The sequence below is a fragment of the Peromyscus eremicus genome, chromosome 14 (assembly GCF_949786415.1).
Source record: "Peromyscus eremicus chromosome 14, PerEre_H2_v1, whole genome shotgun sequence".
NCBI lineage: Eukaryota > Metazoa > Chordata > Mammalia > Rodentia > Cricetidae > Peromyscus > Peromyscus eremicus.
In genome coordinates, this window is record NC_081430.1 from 1784582 (window position 1) to 1803779 (window position 19198).

A 19198-nucleotide genomic window follows, 5' to 3' on the forward strand; every position below is an offset into this window, starting at 1 on the left:
TTTTAGGAAGAAGGCATGTCTTTCCTTACTCAAATAATAAAATCTCATTAAAAGGTAACAAAGAAAGACTAAAGCTAGTACCAATAAACCGTTTACAGCACTGACAATTTAAAAACAAGATGGTGGCTTTGGTACAAATGCATGTGAAAGACTAAGTTTGTAAGGCATAAGTGGCTTACAGCTGCAATCCCAGGACTTGGGAGGGTTGGAGCATGAGGATCAGGAATTATAGACCAGCTTTAGCTACATTAGATGCTGTCTCAAAAAAAAATATCATAAGGCAGGGCAGTGCTGGCCCACACCTTTAATCTCAGTGCTTGGGAGGCAGAGGCAGGTGGATCTCTGTGAGTTTGAGGTCATCTGGGTCTATAGAGCGAGTTCCAGGATAGGCTCCAAAGCTATACAAATAAACCCTGTCTCAAAAAAACCAAAAAGAAAAAAAAGTTTGGGGTTGGGGATTTAGCTCGGTGGTAGAGAGCTTGCCTAGCAAGTGAATGGCCCTGGGTAGATGTTAGAAAAGGGCACTGGGTCCCTTAGAACTGGAATTACACACAATTGTGATCCACCATGTGGGTGCTAGGAATCAAACTCTGGTCCTCTGGAAGAGCAACAAGTGCTCTTAACTGCTGAGCCATCTCTCCAGCCTCTGGCAGAGTGTTCTAAATAACTGCCTAAAGAAGCCTACTTTTCAAATTTGGTGCTAATATTAATTTAAGTAAACTTTTATCTGTAATACTTTATTTTCACTAATAAAATATGGAGAATATCCTTAGGGTGGATCACAGAAGCACAAAATTAAAAAAATTCCTTTGGAAAACATACTATAAAATAAAAATGACATTGTTTTTACTTGGGTTTCAAACCTAAAAGATCATTTTGAAAAGCTCTCAAGCAATGCCATCCTAATATCTTCAATTTCTAGAAATAAACGAGCATTTAATGAATTTGTATGTCAAACACTGTATTGTTAAAATCACAATACTTTTTCTATCAACTGACACAATTTCTTAGTCTTGCCTACATGAATTTGTCTGGTATAAGTCAAGAAAACAGCCAAAGAAACATCTCTGGAAATAGAACTTTTGAGTTTCTCAAGGTCATTAAGACTGTCACCTAAAAAAGGACTCCAGGTAAATGGAATGTGTTCATAAAATATTGCACCTCTTGAAGGAACCAAACAGGACACACTCAAACAGGTAAAGTCTGCTTTGACTTTACCCCGACTCCCTTTGAAAGTGGTCAGTCTACATTTCAAACACAAGCAGGACTGGCATATCTTGTTATCAGATTATAAACACAATGCCTATATTATTAAAGAGTTCATTTTCTCCAAACACCCAAGTTTTCTATTAAATAAATACTGAAGTAATGTTCAGTTTGGTTTTACGTCAGGATTAAGAAGTAAAAGTTCAAAATATCTCAGAATTGTAAATTTTGAAAGGCAAAGAAGAAACTAAATTAACTGGAGAGGAATAAAAATACCCTCTATTCTCGCCTTTGAAAAATATTACATTCATTTATTTTTATTTAATGTGGGAGAGGGAGAAGGGAAGGAGGGAGGGAGGGGGGGAGAGAGACAGAAAGAGAGAAAAAGAGAGGGAGAAGGGAGGAGAGAGAGAGAGGGAGAGAGAGAGGGAGGGAGAGAGGGAGGGAGGGAGGAGAGAGAGAGAGAGAGAGAGAGAGAGAGAGAGAGAGAGAGAGAGAGAGAGAGAGAGAGAGAGAGAAGAGCGCACACATAAGCATAGATGTGGAGGTCACAGGACAACCTGATGGAACTGGTCCTCACCTTTTTGTATGGGTCTTGGGGATCCATCTCAGGTAGTCAGTGGTGCCAGCAAATATTTTCACTCCTGAGCCATCTTGCCAGATCTTCTTGTCTTTTTTACATTTATTTACTTACTTACTTATCTGTATGTGCATGAGTAGGTGTGTGCACATGGAAGCCAAGAGGTCAACACTAGGTATTTTCTCTTCACTGAATCTGGTGGTCACTGATGATTCTAGACTAGCTATCCAGCAAGCCCCAGAGATCCTCCAGTCTTTGCTTTCCTAGAGGTGTGACTACAACTGATTGTCACCATGCTGCCTTTTACATGGCTGCTGGGGACTGAATTCAGGCCTCATCCTTTGTTTGTTTTCAAGATAGAATCTCACTATGTAGCTCTGTTTATCCTGGAACTCACTCTGTAGACCACGTTGGCCTCAAACTCACAGAGATCTGCCTGCCTCTGCCTCCCAAGTGCTGGTATTTAAGGCACGTGCCACCATGCCCAGCTTCAAATTCTCCTCCTTGCTTGACAAGCACTTTATTGACCGAAATCCTTTTAAAAAAAGTTTTTTTGAGACAGTTTTATGCTTCAAAGGCTGGTTTGAAACCTATTCTGTAGGTTAAGATGACCTTGAACTTCTGATCCCTTTTACATCAATGTCCTGAGTTCTGGGTGAACCATGGCTGGTTTACAAAGTGTTAGGGAATGAATATAGGTTACTGTACATGTTACGCAAACACTATATGAACTGAGTTACATTCTCTGCTTTCATTTCTTTAAATTTTATATTACATATTCACAACATAAAAAAGATCCTTGTCAGATATTAAAAAAAGATTTTATAACTTTATTTTTACTAATTAAATGTACTTTTGAAATCCTTACATTCTCTAAAAGGATTAACACCAACATTGTATAAATTAAACAAACAAACAAAAAAGATAGAACCACCACTGCAGAGAATAGGGGACTACTACATTAATTTTTATATAAAATTTGACTGTCTAAATCTTCTGGAATTACAATAAATGTAATAATACTAAATTATAACAAGACATTTGAGTTTGTGGCTATACCAAATAACCTTGTTTAGAAGGGTACTTTGAATTTTTAATTCACTAATTCTAAACTACCTTTGCTGTTTTTATTTTACCATTTAAATTTAAATAAGAAACTGTAGAGGTTAATGAGATATCTCAGTGTTTAAGAGCACTGGCTGCTTTTCCAGAGGACTTGGGTTTAGTTCACAGCACCTACATGGCAGCTCACAATTGTCTGTAACTCCATTTCCAAGGGATCTGATGCCCTCTGTTCTGGCCTCTGAGGACACCAGGCAGACATACGTGGTGCACAGACATACATGCAGGCAAGACACCCACACACATAAAAAAATAAATAAAAGAAATAGTAAAATGACTAAAGAATTTTTATCACATGAAATGTCCTAATCTGAGTTTTTATTTATAGAATTAGCTTTTATTTTTGGAATTTCAATTTAAAATCCAAACATACTTTCATAAAATAAATCCTATCCAAATAATGTAAATAGATATTTAAAATAGGAAGTTATATTTCAGAGAACTTCTAATATGCTGAGAGCAACTTAAACCTAAACTCAATGATTTCAAGTAGGTCTTTAATTTAGCCACTGAATCCTTTTTACCTTCACTTAAAGTATTAGAAGAGATCTAAAATTGGAGAAGACCTATGCATTTATCATCACCTTAACCCAACAATTTTAACCATGAATACTTAATAGGTTTCCTTGTGTCTGGCCAACATCAAGCATTAACTGTCTCCACATGCAGATACATTGCCAGGGGTCAAGCTACACACACTCAAAGAGTTTTTCAGAATGACAGTGGATTTGGGGTATATACTTTACTATATATGTAGCAAGTATGACTAAGAACAATCTGAACTTTTTAAGTGCAAAAACAGTTACCTTCATGGATTTAGATTTAGGATGTTCCACTCGGAACTTACAATGCAATGTACTTTGGCACAAAGCCTCAATTTCTCAGCTGATATCCCAGATTGATGCTTACTTTCAGTCTGTTTCAAAAAATTCTTAAAAATTTAAATTTAGTGTGTTGGAAATACTAGGGCTTAAGATAAGATATGTATTATTGTACCAAGGCTGTCTCCTTGTGATTATTTCTATAAAAGAAGAAATACATGATGACAAAAAAAGTGACTCATTTTATAAAAATATGCTTACAAGAAAGTTTTCAAGCTCACAGCTCTTTCGCTGAGGTAAGGACATTTGTATTTACAACACAGATCTGAAACACCTACCTGTTTTTCTGCATAACAGAACATGTTTCTCTTGGCACAATGTTTTAATCTCATATTTGAACAGAAATTTATAAATAGGTCATTATTAGTGCTTGGCCCGAGGGCATTAGCCATTAGTTTTGTTTAAGGTAAAACAGTGAGGCATATGGGACAGCATACAATATCTGCTAGTCCTTCCCCTTTTCACATGCACACAAACTCACCATCTGAAGCCTTCTTCAATTCAGTTTTCAATTTTTCCTGGTCTTCTACTAGTTTTTTATTTTCAGTTTCCAAAATGTTTTCTTCATCTTTGCCATGGTTTTTTAGTACCTATCATAAAAGAGTTATAGGAAGAAATAAGCTTATATTGCAACAGTTGGATATTTTTTGAATAAATTAAAATTATTGGTTTTTATTAATTTGTCTTTTTAGGTATTTAATAATTTTTTTTATAAAGTGCTTTTGCTAATCTAATAGAAACCTGATATAGCAAGCAAACACACAAAATTGATATTGTGGAGCTAGAGAGACAGCTCAGCTGTTAAGAAGACATACTACTTTTCCAGAGGACCTGAGTTTGGTGCCCAACATCCATGTTGGGCAGCTCACAACCTGCTGTGGAATATTACTTTAACTGTGTAAAGGTGTGTTACATTTGTTTATGCTGCACCTGTTTAATGATGTAAGGATGTGTGTTTAATTATGGAAAGATGTGTTGCATCTGTTTCACTTTGCCTGCCTAAAGCTCCTGATTGGTCTAATAAAGAGATGACTGGCCAATAGCTAGGCAGAGAAAGGATAGGTGGGGCTGGCAGGCAGAGAGAATAAGTAGGAGGAAAAATATAGGCTCAAGAGAGAAGAGGAACCAGAGAAGGAGGAGAAGGAGAGAATGAGGGAGACGCCTGGGGCCAGACAGGCAATGAAAAGCAGTGAAAGTAATACATACAGAAAGAAAAGTAAAAAGCCCCGAGGCAAAAAGGTAGCTAAAGAAGAACACGTTAATTTAAGCTAAAAGAGCTAGGTAGAAATGAGCTTAAACTAGGACAAGCACTCATAACTAATAATAAGACTCCTTGTCATGACTTGGGAGTTGGTTGGTGGCCCTAAAAAAAAAATCCTGATACAACAACATGGACTAGTATCCCTCTCCTCAACACACACAAGATAAATAGAAAATAAATTTATGTGTTCATACGCATGGGCCAGTAGACTAAACATAGTGGCAGCAGCTTAATTCTGGTGGCTTCCATGGTTAGGGAAACATGATAATTTAAGAATTTCTACACCAAAGGGATACATTTAACAGACAAAACTCAGAAAAACTAGTGAGTGGATACAAACATTTTAGCATGCAAGACAGTGTAAGAGAACCATGACCTATACTCTTTCTTTGGTAACTTTCACTTGGTAGAAAGGAAAAGCAGGAGCATAAAGCTGGAATAAGCACAAACATGGCATCACCATGTTGGAGTAGGACAGGAGCAGGCAGCTCCCAGGAGGGATTAAAGCTCCAGTGAACATACTATCTCTTAAATAGCTTTTAAGAGAGCAGAGGCTCGGAGCATACTCTGAAACGGGGAGAGCATCAGACCTTTTAGAATCAAAAAACTTGTCTGAAAAAGCAGGATGAGAACTTCTTTAAGCCTCTTTCAATTTGTTGCTTACTTCAAGTTCAAAACAATTTTAGCCTAGAAAAGAAGAGCTACATTTGTAAAGTCAGAGCAGATTTAAAAACTTAAAAAGCTCACTGTAGAGGATTACTGCACTGGGGTGATTACCAAAATTGGAAAGGAACCACTGAGCTGCAGGAATGTTTACAGTGACTGCTTGAATTATTTATGCCACCGACTTGGAAAAGCTGGATTTGTGGCAGTCTTGTAAATAAGCTTTCATTACTGCACCTGTAAAACTGCTCCAATTTATTATCCCTAATTTCATGTTGGAGAAAGACCAAGAGCTCTGGAGTCTGCAACTCGCCAGCTCCCAGCTACAGGAGGAACACGTCTTCACTAGCCCACCCACTCTCATCCACCCTGGAAGCTGGTGGGAGTAAAGGTCAGTGAGAAGTAGAGAGCTCCATGCTGCCATTTTAAAGCAGTTCAGTTAAAATTAACTGATAGCAAGGCATGGAAGCACACATCTGAATTACCAGTATTTGGGTGACAAGCTGAGGCAGGAGGATTTTGATTTCTTTTTCTTTTTAAAGCTGTATTTATTTATTTATTTATTTAGTTTGTTTTTCGAGGCAGGGTTTCTCTGTGTAGCTTTGCGCCTTTCCTGGAACTCACTTGGTAGCCCAGGCTGGCCTCGAACTCACAGAGATCCGCCTGCCTCTGCCTCCCGAGTGCTGGGATTAAAGTGTATTTATTTTTATGTATATCTGTGTACCATGTGTGCTTGGTGCCCATGGAGGCCAGTAGTGGTCATCAGATCCCCTGAAACTAGAGTTACAGATGGCTTTAAGCCACCATGTAGGTGCTGGGAACTGAATCCAGGGTCCTGTGGAAGATCGAGCAGCAAGTGCTCTTAACCTCTGAGTCATCTCTCCACCCTGAATATTGTGATTTCAAGACCAGCTTTGGCTACTTAAAGAGAATCAGCCTTGTAACACAAATAAAAGTTAACTTCAACTGAATTATCAGAAGAGAAACGGACCTTGGGCACCAAAGAGGCATCATTTTTATAGAACATTATAGTAGTTGAGAGGACAAAATATGTGGTTGTAAATGTGGGTACTACAGTAAGGCTGCATGGCCTCAAACTTTCTGTAACTGTATCATTTATTTTTACTATAACCCATTCTCTCCCTGTTTTCTTAGCTATAAAATGCAGACAATACAAACCTCATGGGATTGTTCAAGAATTAAAAGAGTTAATATCTTACTGTGAAGCACCTGAAGTAATATTTGGCATAGCATTAACTATTATTTAAAGCCACAGAACCTTGAAATTCAGAACCTATGAGGAGAGTTGCCCTAGGTCACACTGCCAGTTACTGTAGTGCTGACATTAGCACCCAGTTGAAAGTCTCTGAATCTCAGGATTGTGTGTTTTCTGCTAGATAATATTCTTCGTATACAGAATAAAGAAGTGTTTTTAGCAATTTTATCATTCTTTCACTAATATTTCAAAGCCCACATAAAATAAAAGCATTTTTTATATTTTTACCTATAGCTTTTATTGATCACTTTATCAGTCTATTAGTTATACTCTGAGTATTGACAGGATTTATCCAGTTCACAGATTTCCTTCTCACGCATACTAGCTTTGGTATAGCATATCTGATGATCTAGGACCACTGACTGGGTCAGAGCTATACAGCAAGCAGGAAACCAGAAAAAAGGCTGAAATTGAGGGAGTCCCAGGAACCAGCAAGCAAGTAATAAATTTCCTACCATGAGTGAATGGCTTTGAAAATAATTCCAAAAGAAGAGTTCCAAAGTTCTCTTGAGGAAGTGATGCTTTGACAGACAAGACTAAATTAATTCCATTGATTATGCTGCATATGTGAAGAGTTATGTTATCAAAAACTCTGTAAAAATACTGTCTGCTTATAGTTCAAGATTAAGAGGACAACAATTAAAAGGGTGTGTGTGTGCTCCAACAATAGTTATAACTACTCTAAGATGATGTGCACAATTTCAAAGCAATAAAGATAGATGAAAGTCTTCCCATAGATACAAAGCTGGGCTTTTGAATTTAATCAATACAAGGTTTGATTTTACCATTGTGAAATGAGATCAAAAGGTAGACAATCAAGCAAACGTTAAGTACAAAATGAAATTGATTGTCCTGCTGAAACAAACATCTCCCCTGCAAAAAAGCAGAAAGTATTTACTACTAGCTTTTTAATACAGATCATACCTACATCTTGATTTCTAGAGAATATTACTGTAAGAGGAAGTATAGAAGACATCAATGGATCAATGCCTTTTCAAAACAGAGCAAAGGCTGGTGAGATGGCTCAGTGGGTAAAAGCATTTGGCTGTGTGAGTCTGGTGACCTGAGTTCAACCCCTGTAACTGACGTGAAGACAGACGGGGAGAACCAATTCCCAAGAGCTGTACTGTGGCATGCATACCCTCTCCACACATCATGCATACATGATAATAAATTTTTAAAAAAAGAACAAATCAAAAAAAGTAAACTGTTTTTAACATGCTGTTTCCATAAAAGATGCTAATAACTTATTCATAAACACGCATTTTTTAAATTATGTTTCTATGAAAAGAGGTCCTCCCCTACCTTTTTTGTTACCATATAAGTGAGGCAAATATCATAAAAAGCAAAACAGAAGTTTTGGGTAGGTGATAATGAGTTCTGCCTTATTTACAAGGTCACAGAACTCTTCCTATTGTCCATATGATAGCTGCCTAGCTTACAACCAATGGAAGGTAGTGCTTGCAGGCAGGTCTTTTTTTTTTTTTTTTTTTTTTAAATAAAGGCTAAGCTTCAAGACTGAGCTCAGGATTTTCTTTTTCTACTGCTGAACATGACATTAACTTGGTATAATGTGAAGACTATATTTGAATCTTTTTGTTGTTGTTGTTATGTTCAAGATGGGAGTTTCTCTATGTAGTTCTGGCTGTCTTGGAACTCACTCTGTTGACCAGGCTAGCCTCAAGCTCACAGAGATCCGCCTGCCTCTGTTTCCCCGAGTGCTGGGAATAAAGGTGTGTACCACCATACTTGGCTTTGAGAAATAATCTTAATGTATGATTCTAAAAATACTTTGCTCAAGAAAATGTGTTTCATTTATTAGAAGTTCCAGTGAATCTTTTTTCTAAGAATTAGATTCAGTAAAACTCAGGGAATTTGTATGAACTGAAACACTGAATCTATGAGATCATCAGATTTTAAAAATCAAATTAATTTTGTGTTTCATTTTTCTATTTTTTTGTCAATAGGGCAAACCTCAATATTTGACAGACATATGTATTCCCTGGATATCAGAAGATATAAGCAGCATAAGATTTTTAAGAGACTTTAAAAATTATGAGAAATTATCAATGTTGTCTCAATAATCTCTCACTACTTCATACACAACAAATCATACTTTAACCAAAAGAGAAATGTACACAGAGAACTATAAAGATTTAATTCAAGTTATGGAAGTAAAATTAATGGTAATGGAGGACTTCAAATTTGTATTCCAAGAATGGCCATATTCTGGGTATGACACAGCCACTGTAATCTTAAACTCACAGCAGCTGTAGTCACTTTCATTGGGCCCTTGTCAACAGACAGTCATGGATGGTCATGGGGCCCTACCTCCCCTGCTGAACTACTGACTACTGAGAGATTCTGGAAGAGAGGGAGTCATTAGCTGTGTATGCACTGGGGAGCCCACCCAGCTACAATGGATAGTGCTAAAGCCATGGTCACACAAGGCTTTAAACCCAGGGCACTACAAAGCAAAACAAAAGATAGGAACGTGGAAAGGGGACTTGTGTGTGTGTGTGGGTGGGGGTGGGGGGTTGTAGGGGAAAGGAGAAAGGGATAAGAGGGGACAGGGGATCAGAGTAAATAGAATGCACTACATACATGTATGAATTTGTTAAAGAAAAAATTTAATTACCAAAAACTATTAAAAAAATGTGTGCTCCAATAATGTTTCCTCCTGGAATCACAGAAATGGGACCACTGGTATCAGTATATATTGAGGGAAAGTGTGGGAGCAAGCAACCCTAAAGAATAGTAATCAGCTGGGCAGTGGTGGCGCACGCCTTTAATCCCAGCACTCGGGACAGAGGCAGGCAGATCTCCCAGTTCAAGGCCAGTCTCATCTACAAAGTGTTTCTCAGAAATTCTAAGTAAGTAAGCAAGTAAGTAAATAAATAAATGTAATCATAGAACAATGCTATGGTTTGTGCCACTTTCTGCTGATAAATAATGAAAATGCTACTTTTGATGCTAAAAAATAGTACATTACTCCTTGTGAACATCAACAGCATTTAAACAATTTTCTATAAAGAAAATTAAATACCAATTTTAGTTTTTCATTCTCTTCCATGAATTTCTTGGCAGCCTTATTAGTATTTTCCGCTTGAGTTTTAAGCACTCCTTTGTTTGATATTTCTTTTGCCAGCTGAGTAATAAGCGTGACCAGACGTCTCAACACTCTGAGGAAAAAACAGATGAAGTTCAGAATAATGCATAACTAGATTACTCATCGGGAACTCTGACTTTAACACAAAGAGCCATTGTCAAATGACTCCTGCTATGTCTAGAGAAACGGTGGTGGAGAGGATGTTTAAACAGAACATTTCCTCGTTACCATCAAAGCCTGGCAGTTCAAACACTCCTTCACATCCTCTGCTGGACGACAAGCATCGCAACACACAGGTGTGGCAGCACCTGAGGGCCTCACACACACAGTGGTATTCGTTTTTCCCCTACAGGCCTTTAGCCTAAAGGAGTAAGATGGAAGTTTAGATGGTACTGTAAGACTAACAGGAAAATCAATCTCTCCCCGCTCTCTTTTGGTCTAGTTTGAAATTTACAGTTTAAAGATCAGTTTGTAAGGGTGGCTAAGTCTAAAAAATGAACATTGTCATGTTTATAGGTAACCCCCATTGCTAGATATTATAATTAATCTCTTCAGTTATCTTTTTCAGCAGCTTTTGCTAAGGCACTGGGGCCACAGCTGAAAATGAACTTAGTTCTTACCTTCAAGTTTAAGTTCTATCTGGAGATATTTTATATAATTTTCTTTTCCGAGACAGAGTTTCTCTATATAACAGCTCTAGCTGTCCTGGACCTTGCTCTGTAGACCAGGCTGGCCAGGAACTCCAAGAAATCTGCCTGCCTCTGCCACCTGAATGCTGGGATTAAAGGTATAGCACTACCCTGGGCCTCTAGTTGGAGATATAAACAATATTTAATTATAATTGTGAAAGGCACCAGAAGTTGAAGTCTAGACACAGTCTAAGAACTTTAACAGACCAATCTACTTTGGAGGAGATGCCGGTGACAGGGCTTCTTGGAGAAAGCGGCTAAAGGATAAGTAAAAGTCAAAGAAGAGAAGGCCAGGTATGGTCAGGTTAGCCTTTAATTCCGGCATTTGATAGGCAGAGGTGGGCAGATCTCTGTGAGTTCAAGGTCAGTCTGCTTTCCATAGCAAGCTCCAGGCCAGTCAGGGTTACACAGTGAGACTCTGTCTCAAAAAGAAACGAACAGGGCTTCAGCTTCTCAAGCCCCACCCCCTGCTGTGTGGAGGGTCTTTATCTCTGTGTGCCTGCTATATTTATGTGTTTCCTCACCCCCTAATAAAAGCAGTTCTTCAGCCACCAGAAAAACAAACAAAAAAAGATGCAGGGAGGGAAGAGTAGTCTAGGAGAATAGCTTGTACGATGACTCAAAGTAGGAAGGACACAGATATCTGATAAACTTGGTAACTTTTTTAAAAGAACGAATAGTGAAGAAGAGTGGGAATGGAATGTACTCTGTGTATTGCAGAACAGTATGAGAAGGTTCCAGAAAGTCAGCAACCAAATCATTCAAGGCCCTTTACAACCAGCAGATCTATGAGTTGTAACTTTTGTCCCTTTTTATTTATAACATTTCTCCTTTCCCTTTCCTCTCTCCAAATCCTTCCATATACCTCTACTATTCTCCTTCAAATTGATGGTTTCTCTTTCTTTCTTTTTTCAAATTGTTAGTGTGTGTATATACATATATATTCCTAAATATAACCTGTTCAGTCCGTATAATGCTACCTGTATGTATGTTTTCAGGGCTGAACGTTTGGCACTGGATAACCAATTGTTGTGCTCTTCCCTGGGGAAGGCCATGTCTTCTATTCCCAGTCTTCTTCAGTGCAACAATTATTTGTTATTTGAGTATATTATCTGTATTCTTTTATGAAGATGTAAACAAAAAACTAAGGTGTAAGTGGGGGGAAAAAAAGCAGAAAGAGAATTCTATGAGTGTTAAAGCTGTGCTTGCACAGATTTTTACTTACAGCCAAAAAAATAAAGAGAATCCAGAAATATAAAGATTTCTTTGGGACCTAAAGAGCTTCATCTGTGTGTGCTCATAGGCACCAGGCCTGCCGGCTGAGTTCTTCTCAGTGACTTGAGTGGAGGAGTACTTCCTTACTTCTCTCACAGCATCTATTACAGGAGAGAGAACATTACTTTTGATTTTCAAGTAAAAATATTTTAAACAACAAGTAGTTGTAGAATAACTTACCAACCTTTATAATAATGGATTTTAGATATGGCTTTCTTTCTGTATGTCCCTCTTTAGTACCTGAGAGGGTACTGTGCACAAAGATGGATAGCAGTGGCAATTTATGGATCACTACCACAGTATTTTAAAATCATTCCTCTACGGCTTACTTATCATCTCACTGCCAAATCTTGATCTAATGTGAAACGTTATCTCTTACTCTTTCTACTTTTATGCATGACTTTTATGCATGAAATTCAATCTGCTGTCAGCAACAGATATAATCCCAGCATCCTGTTATATTCACTATTACTTTAAATAAATAATTGAGACCAGAACTATTTCATTGCATTGAAATTTCTACTTGTATAGATTGGTTAAAATAGGATGCAGACTAAGTTGAATTTACTTCACAATAGTTCATAGCCATGATCTCTAAAGAGTGCCACATTTCTATCACTCCAAAATAAAAACCCAACAAAGCATTCCACAATAAATTAAAAAAAAAAAAAACCAAGAGGCTCATTTTATTACCTTACATTTGTATGGCATTTCTTTTACTGAAAAACTTTATTTCCAATTAAGTTCCATTAAGCATACTTGCTCATTTGCTCTGTGTTGCAAAATACACAAAGTATTTTTTAAATTGCTAACACAAAAGTATTTTTTAAATTGCTCGTGAATGAAGCTTCAGATTTCATTACAATATTTTGTGTTCATAAAATATATTTGCTGCTTGAAATTATTCTTTTGTCTGCAACATGTTATCTAATGTACTATTTAGTTCATTTATTCTGGTTTGTTTTCAATTCTAGAGTATGTTGAAAATGGAGTAGGACCAACATTAAGGGAATAATGTGATAGAGCCTAATTTTCTATAAATCATATGTCTTTTGGAGGGTAAGTTTTAAATTTTTCTAATTTCTGGAATGTATTTCTGTTGAAAAACATATGTTCTTGGTTTTGCTACTTTGATGTCTGTTATTTATTACCCTAACCCACACACATATGATAAATACTCAAGTTTTGGCTGCAGAAATATAAATACTACATAATAGTTACATGACAACAAGAAAAAGGAAACAAGTTCCAAAGTAAGATATGAATTAAGGTGGAGTAATCTACTGGGTTATGTACTATTTACATCACTTTAGTGAAGTAGGTGATAGCCCATTTGAGATAAGACACCAACATGTTGGGATAAGTCTTATCTGTCCGCCTTAACTAGACCCAATATTATAGGAATGTGATACAAATTCATTAAAACTTGATACAATTCCCTTCTTGATTTGTTGTTGTTTTGAGACAGGGTCTCACTATGTGGCGCTGGGTATCCTGGGACTCAGAGATCTATCTATCTATCAGCCTCAACTTCTAGCTCCTCAGTGCTGGGATTAAAGGTGTGTACCATCATGCCTGGCTTCCCTTCTTGTTTTTAACAATTTTATACCCCTTCACAATAGATGTTCTCAATTTTATAAAGAAGATCAACTTTATTTCAAAGGTTGGTGTCTGGAACATAAAACATTTTTGCATAAAACGTCAAACACAGTGGTAAAGATTCCAAGTTGCTGCCAATGAACCCACTTAATCCATAAGGAGAGGTGTGAGGCGGTTCCTAGGGAAAATGTATTTTGCAATGTATATTAAAAGCTAAAGTGGCAAAGAGTGACTCTTCCAAATATAATCATGAAACTCATTATATTTTATACATAGTTTATAGATGTGAACCTGGAGTTAGTTTCAGATAATGTCTTTTACTTTTCTTGGGTTTGGCCTGTAATCTATCACACAGAGTGAGGGGTAGAATTTTCCACCTATGCAAGGCTGCTGGTGCTAAAATGTTTCGGATTCTTTGAATTCAAATTTTTAGATTTAGAGTTTTCAGTTAGGGATGTCCAATCTGTCCAGTACACATCTTTAATTCCACCATATGGATTCACACTGTGAAATTTGCCACATTTGCTCTATGTTTTTCAATCTACAGTCTCCTTGATACTTTCCCCTAAATATTTCAGTATGCATCTTCTCAGATTAAGGACATATTCCTACATAAAAACTGTTAATAACTTTTTTTTTTTTTTTTTAACAAAGGGATACATGTTTTAGACAAAGGGAAAGTCAATGGATGTTTTTAGGGCTTACCAGCTGCAATACTATACTCTGGAGATGTCTGCGGAAGGAAGCAGAGACCATATGCAGAAGCAAGAATGGTGAAGATTCACTAAAACCATCCTTACAACAGGCCTCTGAGCCACAGACTTTAAGATGCACTGCCATCAGGAGAGCAAAATCCCAACATTACCTAATAACCACTTAGTATTAAGAAAAATTTGCAGCAGCCTCCAAAGCTGTTTTTCAATCAGGATTCAGTGAAAACTCATACTTTCCTAAGGATCTTGGAATTCCGTTCCTTTGTTGCATACAGGCCAAGTCCCCGGATGCCCAGGACAATACTATAACAAAGACTGCAACTGGTAATTATCTGGCAATTGGAAAGAAGGCCACTCATTCCATTTAAACTTTAGAGTAACTAAACTAAAAGAGGTTAAGAATCACTGCACCTGAAATTTATGTATATAAAATAGTACCAAATATGTATCAAAATAGCCAAAATTACCTTAATATCAATATATAAAATGATTTGTCTTTCAATATATCAATATCATCAACTTAAACAATCAAAATCCAAATAATTTACTGAACTGGATTCAAAGGAGGAATCTAGTACTTACCTAAAAATAGAACGATTAATAGGATTATAATAGTAAGAAAAGCTTTGTTCCAAAAACTTGCAATTTTACCCCAGACACTAAATGAAAAAATCCTCTGCCATCTGTAAAGCAATACAATTAGATTAGTTAAAAAAACAAACAAACAAAAAATAACAGAAACAAACAAACCAACAGCAGGTTTTGAAATGTTTCGTAAATACTGAAATAATATTTTGCTAGTGTGGCAAAAATTAGAGAAATTTAATTGTAAAAGTTATTAATCCTCTGACACGACATGAAATTGATATAATTATTTTTAATTAAAGACATTTGATTATCTTTTCTCTGATGGTTTGTATATTCTAAAATGACAACTTTTTTTTTTTTTTTTTTTGAGACAGTTTATCTGTGTAACATTCTTGGCTGTCCTGGAACTTCCTTTGTAGACCAGGCTGGCCTCGAACTCACTGAGATCCACCTGCCTCTGCCTCCCAAGTGCTGGTATTAAAGGTGTGCTCCTCCACCACCTGGAGAAAATAACTTTTAAAGTAAACATACATGAGCAAAACCTCAAAAAGAAATGTGGGTATGCCTGTAGAGTAGGTCAATCTGATATGTTCCTAGCTTCCTTTAGACAGTCTCTCCCTGGGATTCCCTGGTTAGGAGAGGCTGGTTACAGAATCTGCCTACTTTTGCCTCTGGCACTGGGATTATAAACCTACACAACCATCCCTGGCTTTCACACAGGCTCCAGGATCAGGCTCAGATGCTCACGCTTGTATGCCAAGCACTTTACCAACTGAACTATTTCAATAGCCCAAAAAGAAATTCTTAAACTAAAATGTCGTATTTTTAATGGAAGCTATTTCTTTTTCCCTAGTTAGAGCAATGTCTCAGAAATGGTGTCTTTGGCCGGGCGGTGGTGGCACACGCCTTTAATCCCAGCACTTGGGAGGCAGAGCCAGGCGGATCTCTGTGAGTTCGAGGCCAGCCTGGGCTACAGAGTGAGTTCCAGGAAAGGCGCAAAGCTACACAGAGAAACCCTGTCTCGAAAAACAAAAACAAAAAACAAACAAACAAAAAACCCCCCCCAAAAACAAAAGAAATGGTGTCTTTGATCTAACCATTAGCAACATCTAATTCTCTACTTGAGACAGTCTCACTATGTAGCCCATGGTGGCATGGAAATTGCCACGCCCCTGCTTCAGCCTGCAAAGTGCGGCAATTACAAGCAATTACTACTGTATTTGGCTTCTGCAGGTCTATTTTTATATGGTATGCTTCTATAGTAAAACAATTTCTTTCTTTAACCAATAGGGAATACAAAAAAACTGAGATATCACATATGTAAAGTGAGGGAAAAAAATCCCTTAAGTATATATACTGGTAAACTTTTACACATGTAAATTAGTTTATATATATAATATAATATATATATATATTATATTTTATATAACTGGTTCTCAAACTTTTTCTGTATTTCACCTCCCCCAGCCCCCCACATGTGTTTCGGTGTATCTCAGGGTGGATGTGTGGAGGTCAGAAGACAACTTTGTAGAGTCGGTTCCCTTTACACCATGTGGTTTCCGGGTATCGAACTGAAATTCTCTTACTTGGCTGCAAGCGCCCTTTGCCCACTGGAACCACCCTGCAGGCATTCTCAAAACTTTCTAACCCTCCGAAAAGCGTCACTCGCAGTAGCCTGAAGCAGCCAATCAATTAGGTACTGCTAAAGATTTGAAGGTTTCCTACCTCTGAGGAGGAATAAAGGGCAGACAGAAGATTAAAATGAGTCCTATTTCAGCATAGAGAAAGCTGGCAACCGCCGCCCATTGGATTGTCATGGTTTTTCTTCACACCTAAACAGAGAGAGATCTCACTTTCCCACAAGCCCGGGTGAACGGCCCCACGAGGCGCGGGGCCTGCTGGGAGTTCGCCCACCCCTCCCCCCCCACGTGACGCGGCCGCGCGGGGCGGTCCGGCGGTCCCCCGGCCCCAGCGCCCGGGCAGCCTGACGCCGCGGCCCAGCCGCCGGCCGCGCTCCACCGGGAGGCCCCCGCCCGTCCGGCTTACCGGCCGCCGATCGCCCCGCGCGCGCACGTCACACGCCGCCCGGAGCGCGCCCGGCCCAGCTGAGGTCACACTGACGCGACCGCGTTTCCTGGTACGCGGCGTGCAGGACGCGAGGTGACGCAGGCTTCTCCACGAGGCCACTGACGGCGAGTCCCGGGAGCCAGGGCCGGGGCTGGGTTCAAATCCAGCCAGCCGCTCCAAGGTGGAAACCTGCCTCCCTGCCCCTAATTAAACTAAATTTAAGAGAAGGCCCAGGCCTGGGGGTTTGTGGAGCATTTTGTTCTCGAGACGGCAGAATCTGTATCGTCTGGACGCGTTTTGCGTCCTGTTTTGCTGCTCTTGTCCATTGGTGGGACCAGGCAACTTAAAGGAGCTGCTTGGGGATTGCTAGGAAGGTGGGCGTGGGTGTTACCTAGCCATATTCTGTTAGCTAGCTAAACAGGCCCTGGAAAACAATGAGGGTGGATTCCCTCATGGTTAACACTGCGCTGCGTTCTAACTCCTGTTTCCCTGGTGACACAAGAAAGGAAAAGCTAACAACTGCCCCCCTCCCCCCAGACCACCTGGCCAAAATTGAATACCCCTCCTCTAGGGCATCCCGATCTGCTCCAGAGATTATAACATTACATACTATTATCTTCTCCCTTAAGCTGGCCAAGAGTCCACTTCCAGAAATCTGATTTATTTGGAGACGTGTTAAAGAGGTGGGAGAGAAAATTATCCTTTTAATAAAATACTGTACTTACTGTACTTCCCAAGATGAGCTCCTTAGAGCTTCCTTCTGTCAGGTAGCAGTGCTAAGCTTGCTTGCTTTTCTGTTTTTATTAAGAAAAATACAACACCTGCCTTTTGTTTGTTTTGTTTTTCTTTAGCCTAATCATGCTTTCTCTGCTAATGTCCCGTCCTGCAACTGCTGGTGGGCCTCCATTTCTGAACAAGGCAGTTGACTACTGGATCCTAACTCAAAAGGCATAACTTTGTTTCTTCCTCTTCTCTGTCTCGTTGCCTACCCTGTTTTTTATTTCAAACTAATAAAATTGTCCTTGAAAAAAAGCTTTGTCGCCGGGCGGTGGTGGCGCACGCCTTTAATACCAGCACTTGGGAGGCAGAGCCAGGTGGATCTCTGTGTGTTCGAGGCCAGCCTGGACTACCAAGTGAGTTCCAGGAAAGGCGCAAAGCTACACAGAGAAACCCTGTCTCGAAAAACCAAAAAAAAAAAAAAAAAAAAGAAAAAAGAAAAAGAAAAAAAGCTTTGTCATTCTCTTATTAACAAGTCTAAGAATTTAAAAGGAAACTCTGAACATTTCCATGTTTTCAAAATATGTGAATACACTTAAAATACATATTTTTCAAATACTTGTAACATCTCAGGAATGTAACACAAAGTGGGGCAGGATACAAAAAAAAAAAATTAAGATGACCTAGGAAGGCAAAGGAGCCTCTTTGGAGTCTGGTAGAAGTCTCACACCACTGACAAGAATTCCAGCAAAGTTAACAAAATTACTTTAATTAGAAAAATTTAAATGATTATGAAATGGCAGTGAACCACACTTAAAGCCTGACTATATCTGACCACGTATGGTCTTTTCCCTTTTCTATCTGTAAACCTGCAATTTTCTGGAAGTCTTAGAATTCTTCCAACTTTGTAGTGAAAGACCTCACCTACACTCCTGTAAAACCTTTGTTTTCTTTGTACCTTATCATCCAATGGACTTTAGAACCACTCTGAGCTCAGTTACCAAAAATAGCAATTTCAGAAAGCGTCAAAATCATCTATAAGGTTGTTGTTAAGACAATTACTGTCACTTTATTTGAGCAGCCCATGCCTACAATTGGGTTTGCACTGTCCTTTTGCTAAGTCTATTATAAATGTCTGTGCTTAAATCTATGTTAAAATTTTAAAAACATTTTTTTTGCATATATCAGAGGTGGATGTCAAATGTCTTCCTCTATACTTGCCCACTTTTTCTCTTTTCTGGAGAGGGTTTCTTACTGAATGCAGCCTTAACTGATTATCTAGACTGGCTGGCCATGGAGACCCCAAGATCCTCCTGACTCAACTTCCCTGGCATTGGGACTCCAAGGGCATACTACCACATTGGCTTGGACATGGGTGCTGGGGATCTGAACTCTGGTCCTAAGGATTGCACCTCTAATGCTTAAACAACAACAACAAACCCCAAACAAAGC

General features: G+C 38.6%; 1 protein-coding gene across 1 annotated transcript in view; it reads right to left on the reverse strand.

The window, feature by feature from the left end:
• The window catches only part of LOC131924206 (B-cell receptor-associated protein 29), a 38606-nt gene extending 21114 nt beyond the window's left edge, over positions 1–17492 (reverse strand). Inside the window, exons 1-6 of the mRNA XM_059279452.1 lie at positions 17009–17492; positions 16688–16794; positions 14957–15057; positions 12013–12163; positions 10036–10171; positions 4271–4379 (exon numbers count right to left, since the gene is read on the reverse strand). Coding sequence (XP_059135435.1) covers positions 4271–4379; positions 10036–10171; positions 12013–12163; positions 14957–15057; positions 16688–16779 — 589 coding nt within the window. The 5' untranslated portion in view covers positions 16780–16794; positions 17009–17492. The remainder of the gene's footprint in view (positions 1–4270; positions 4380–10035; positions 10172–12012; positions 12164–14956; positions 15058–16687; positions 16795–17008) is intronic.
• Between the last annotated feature and the right edge of the window lie 1706 nt (positions 17493–19198).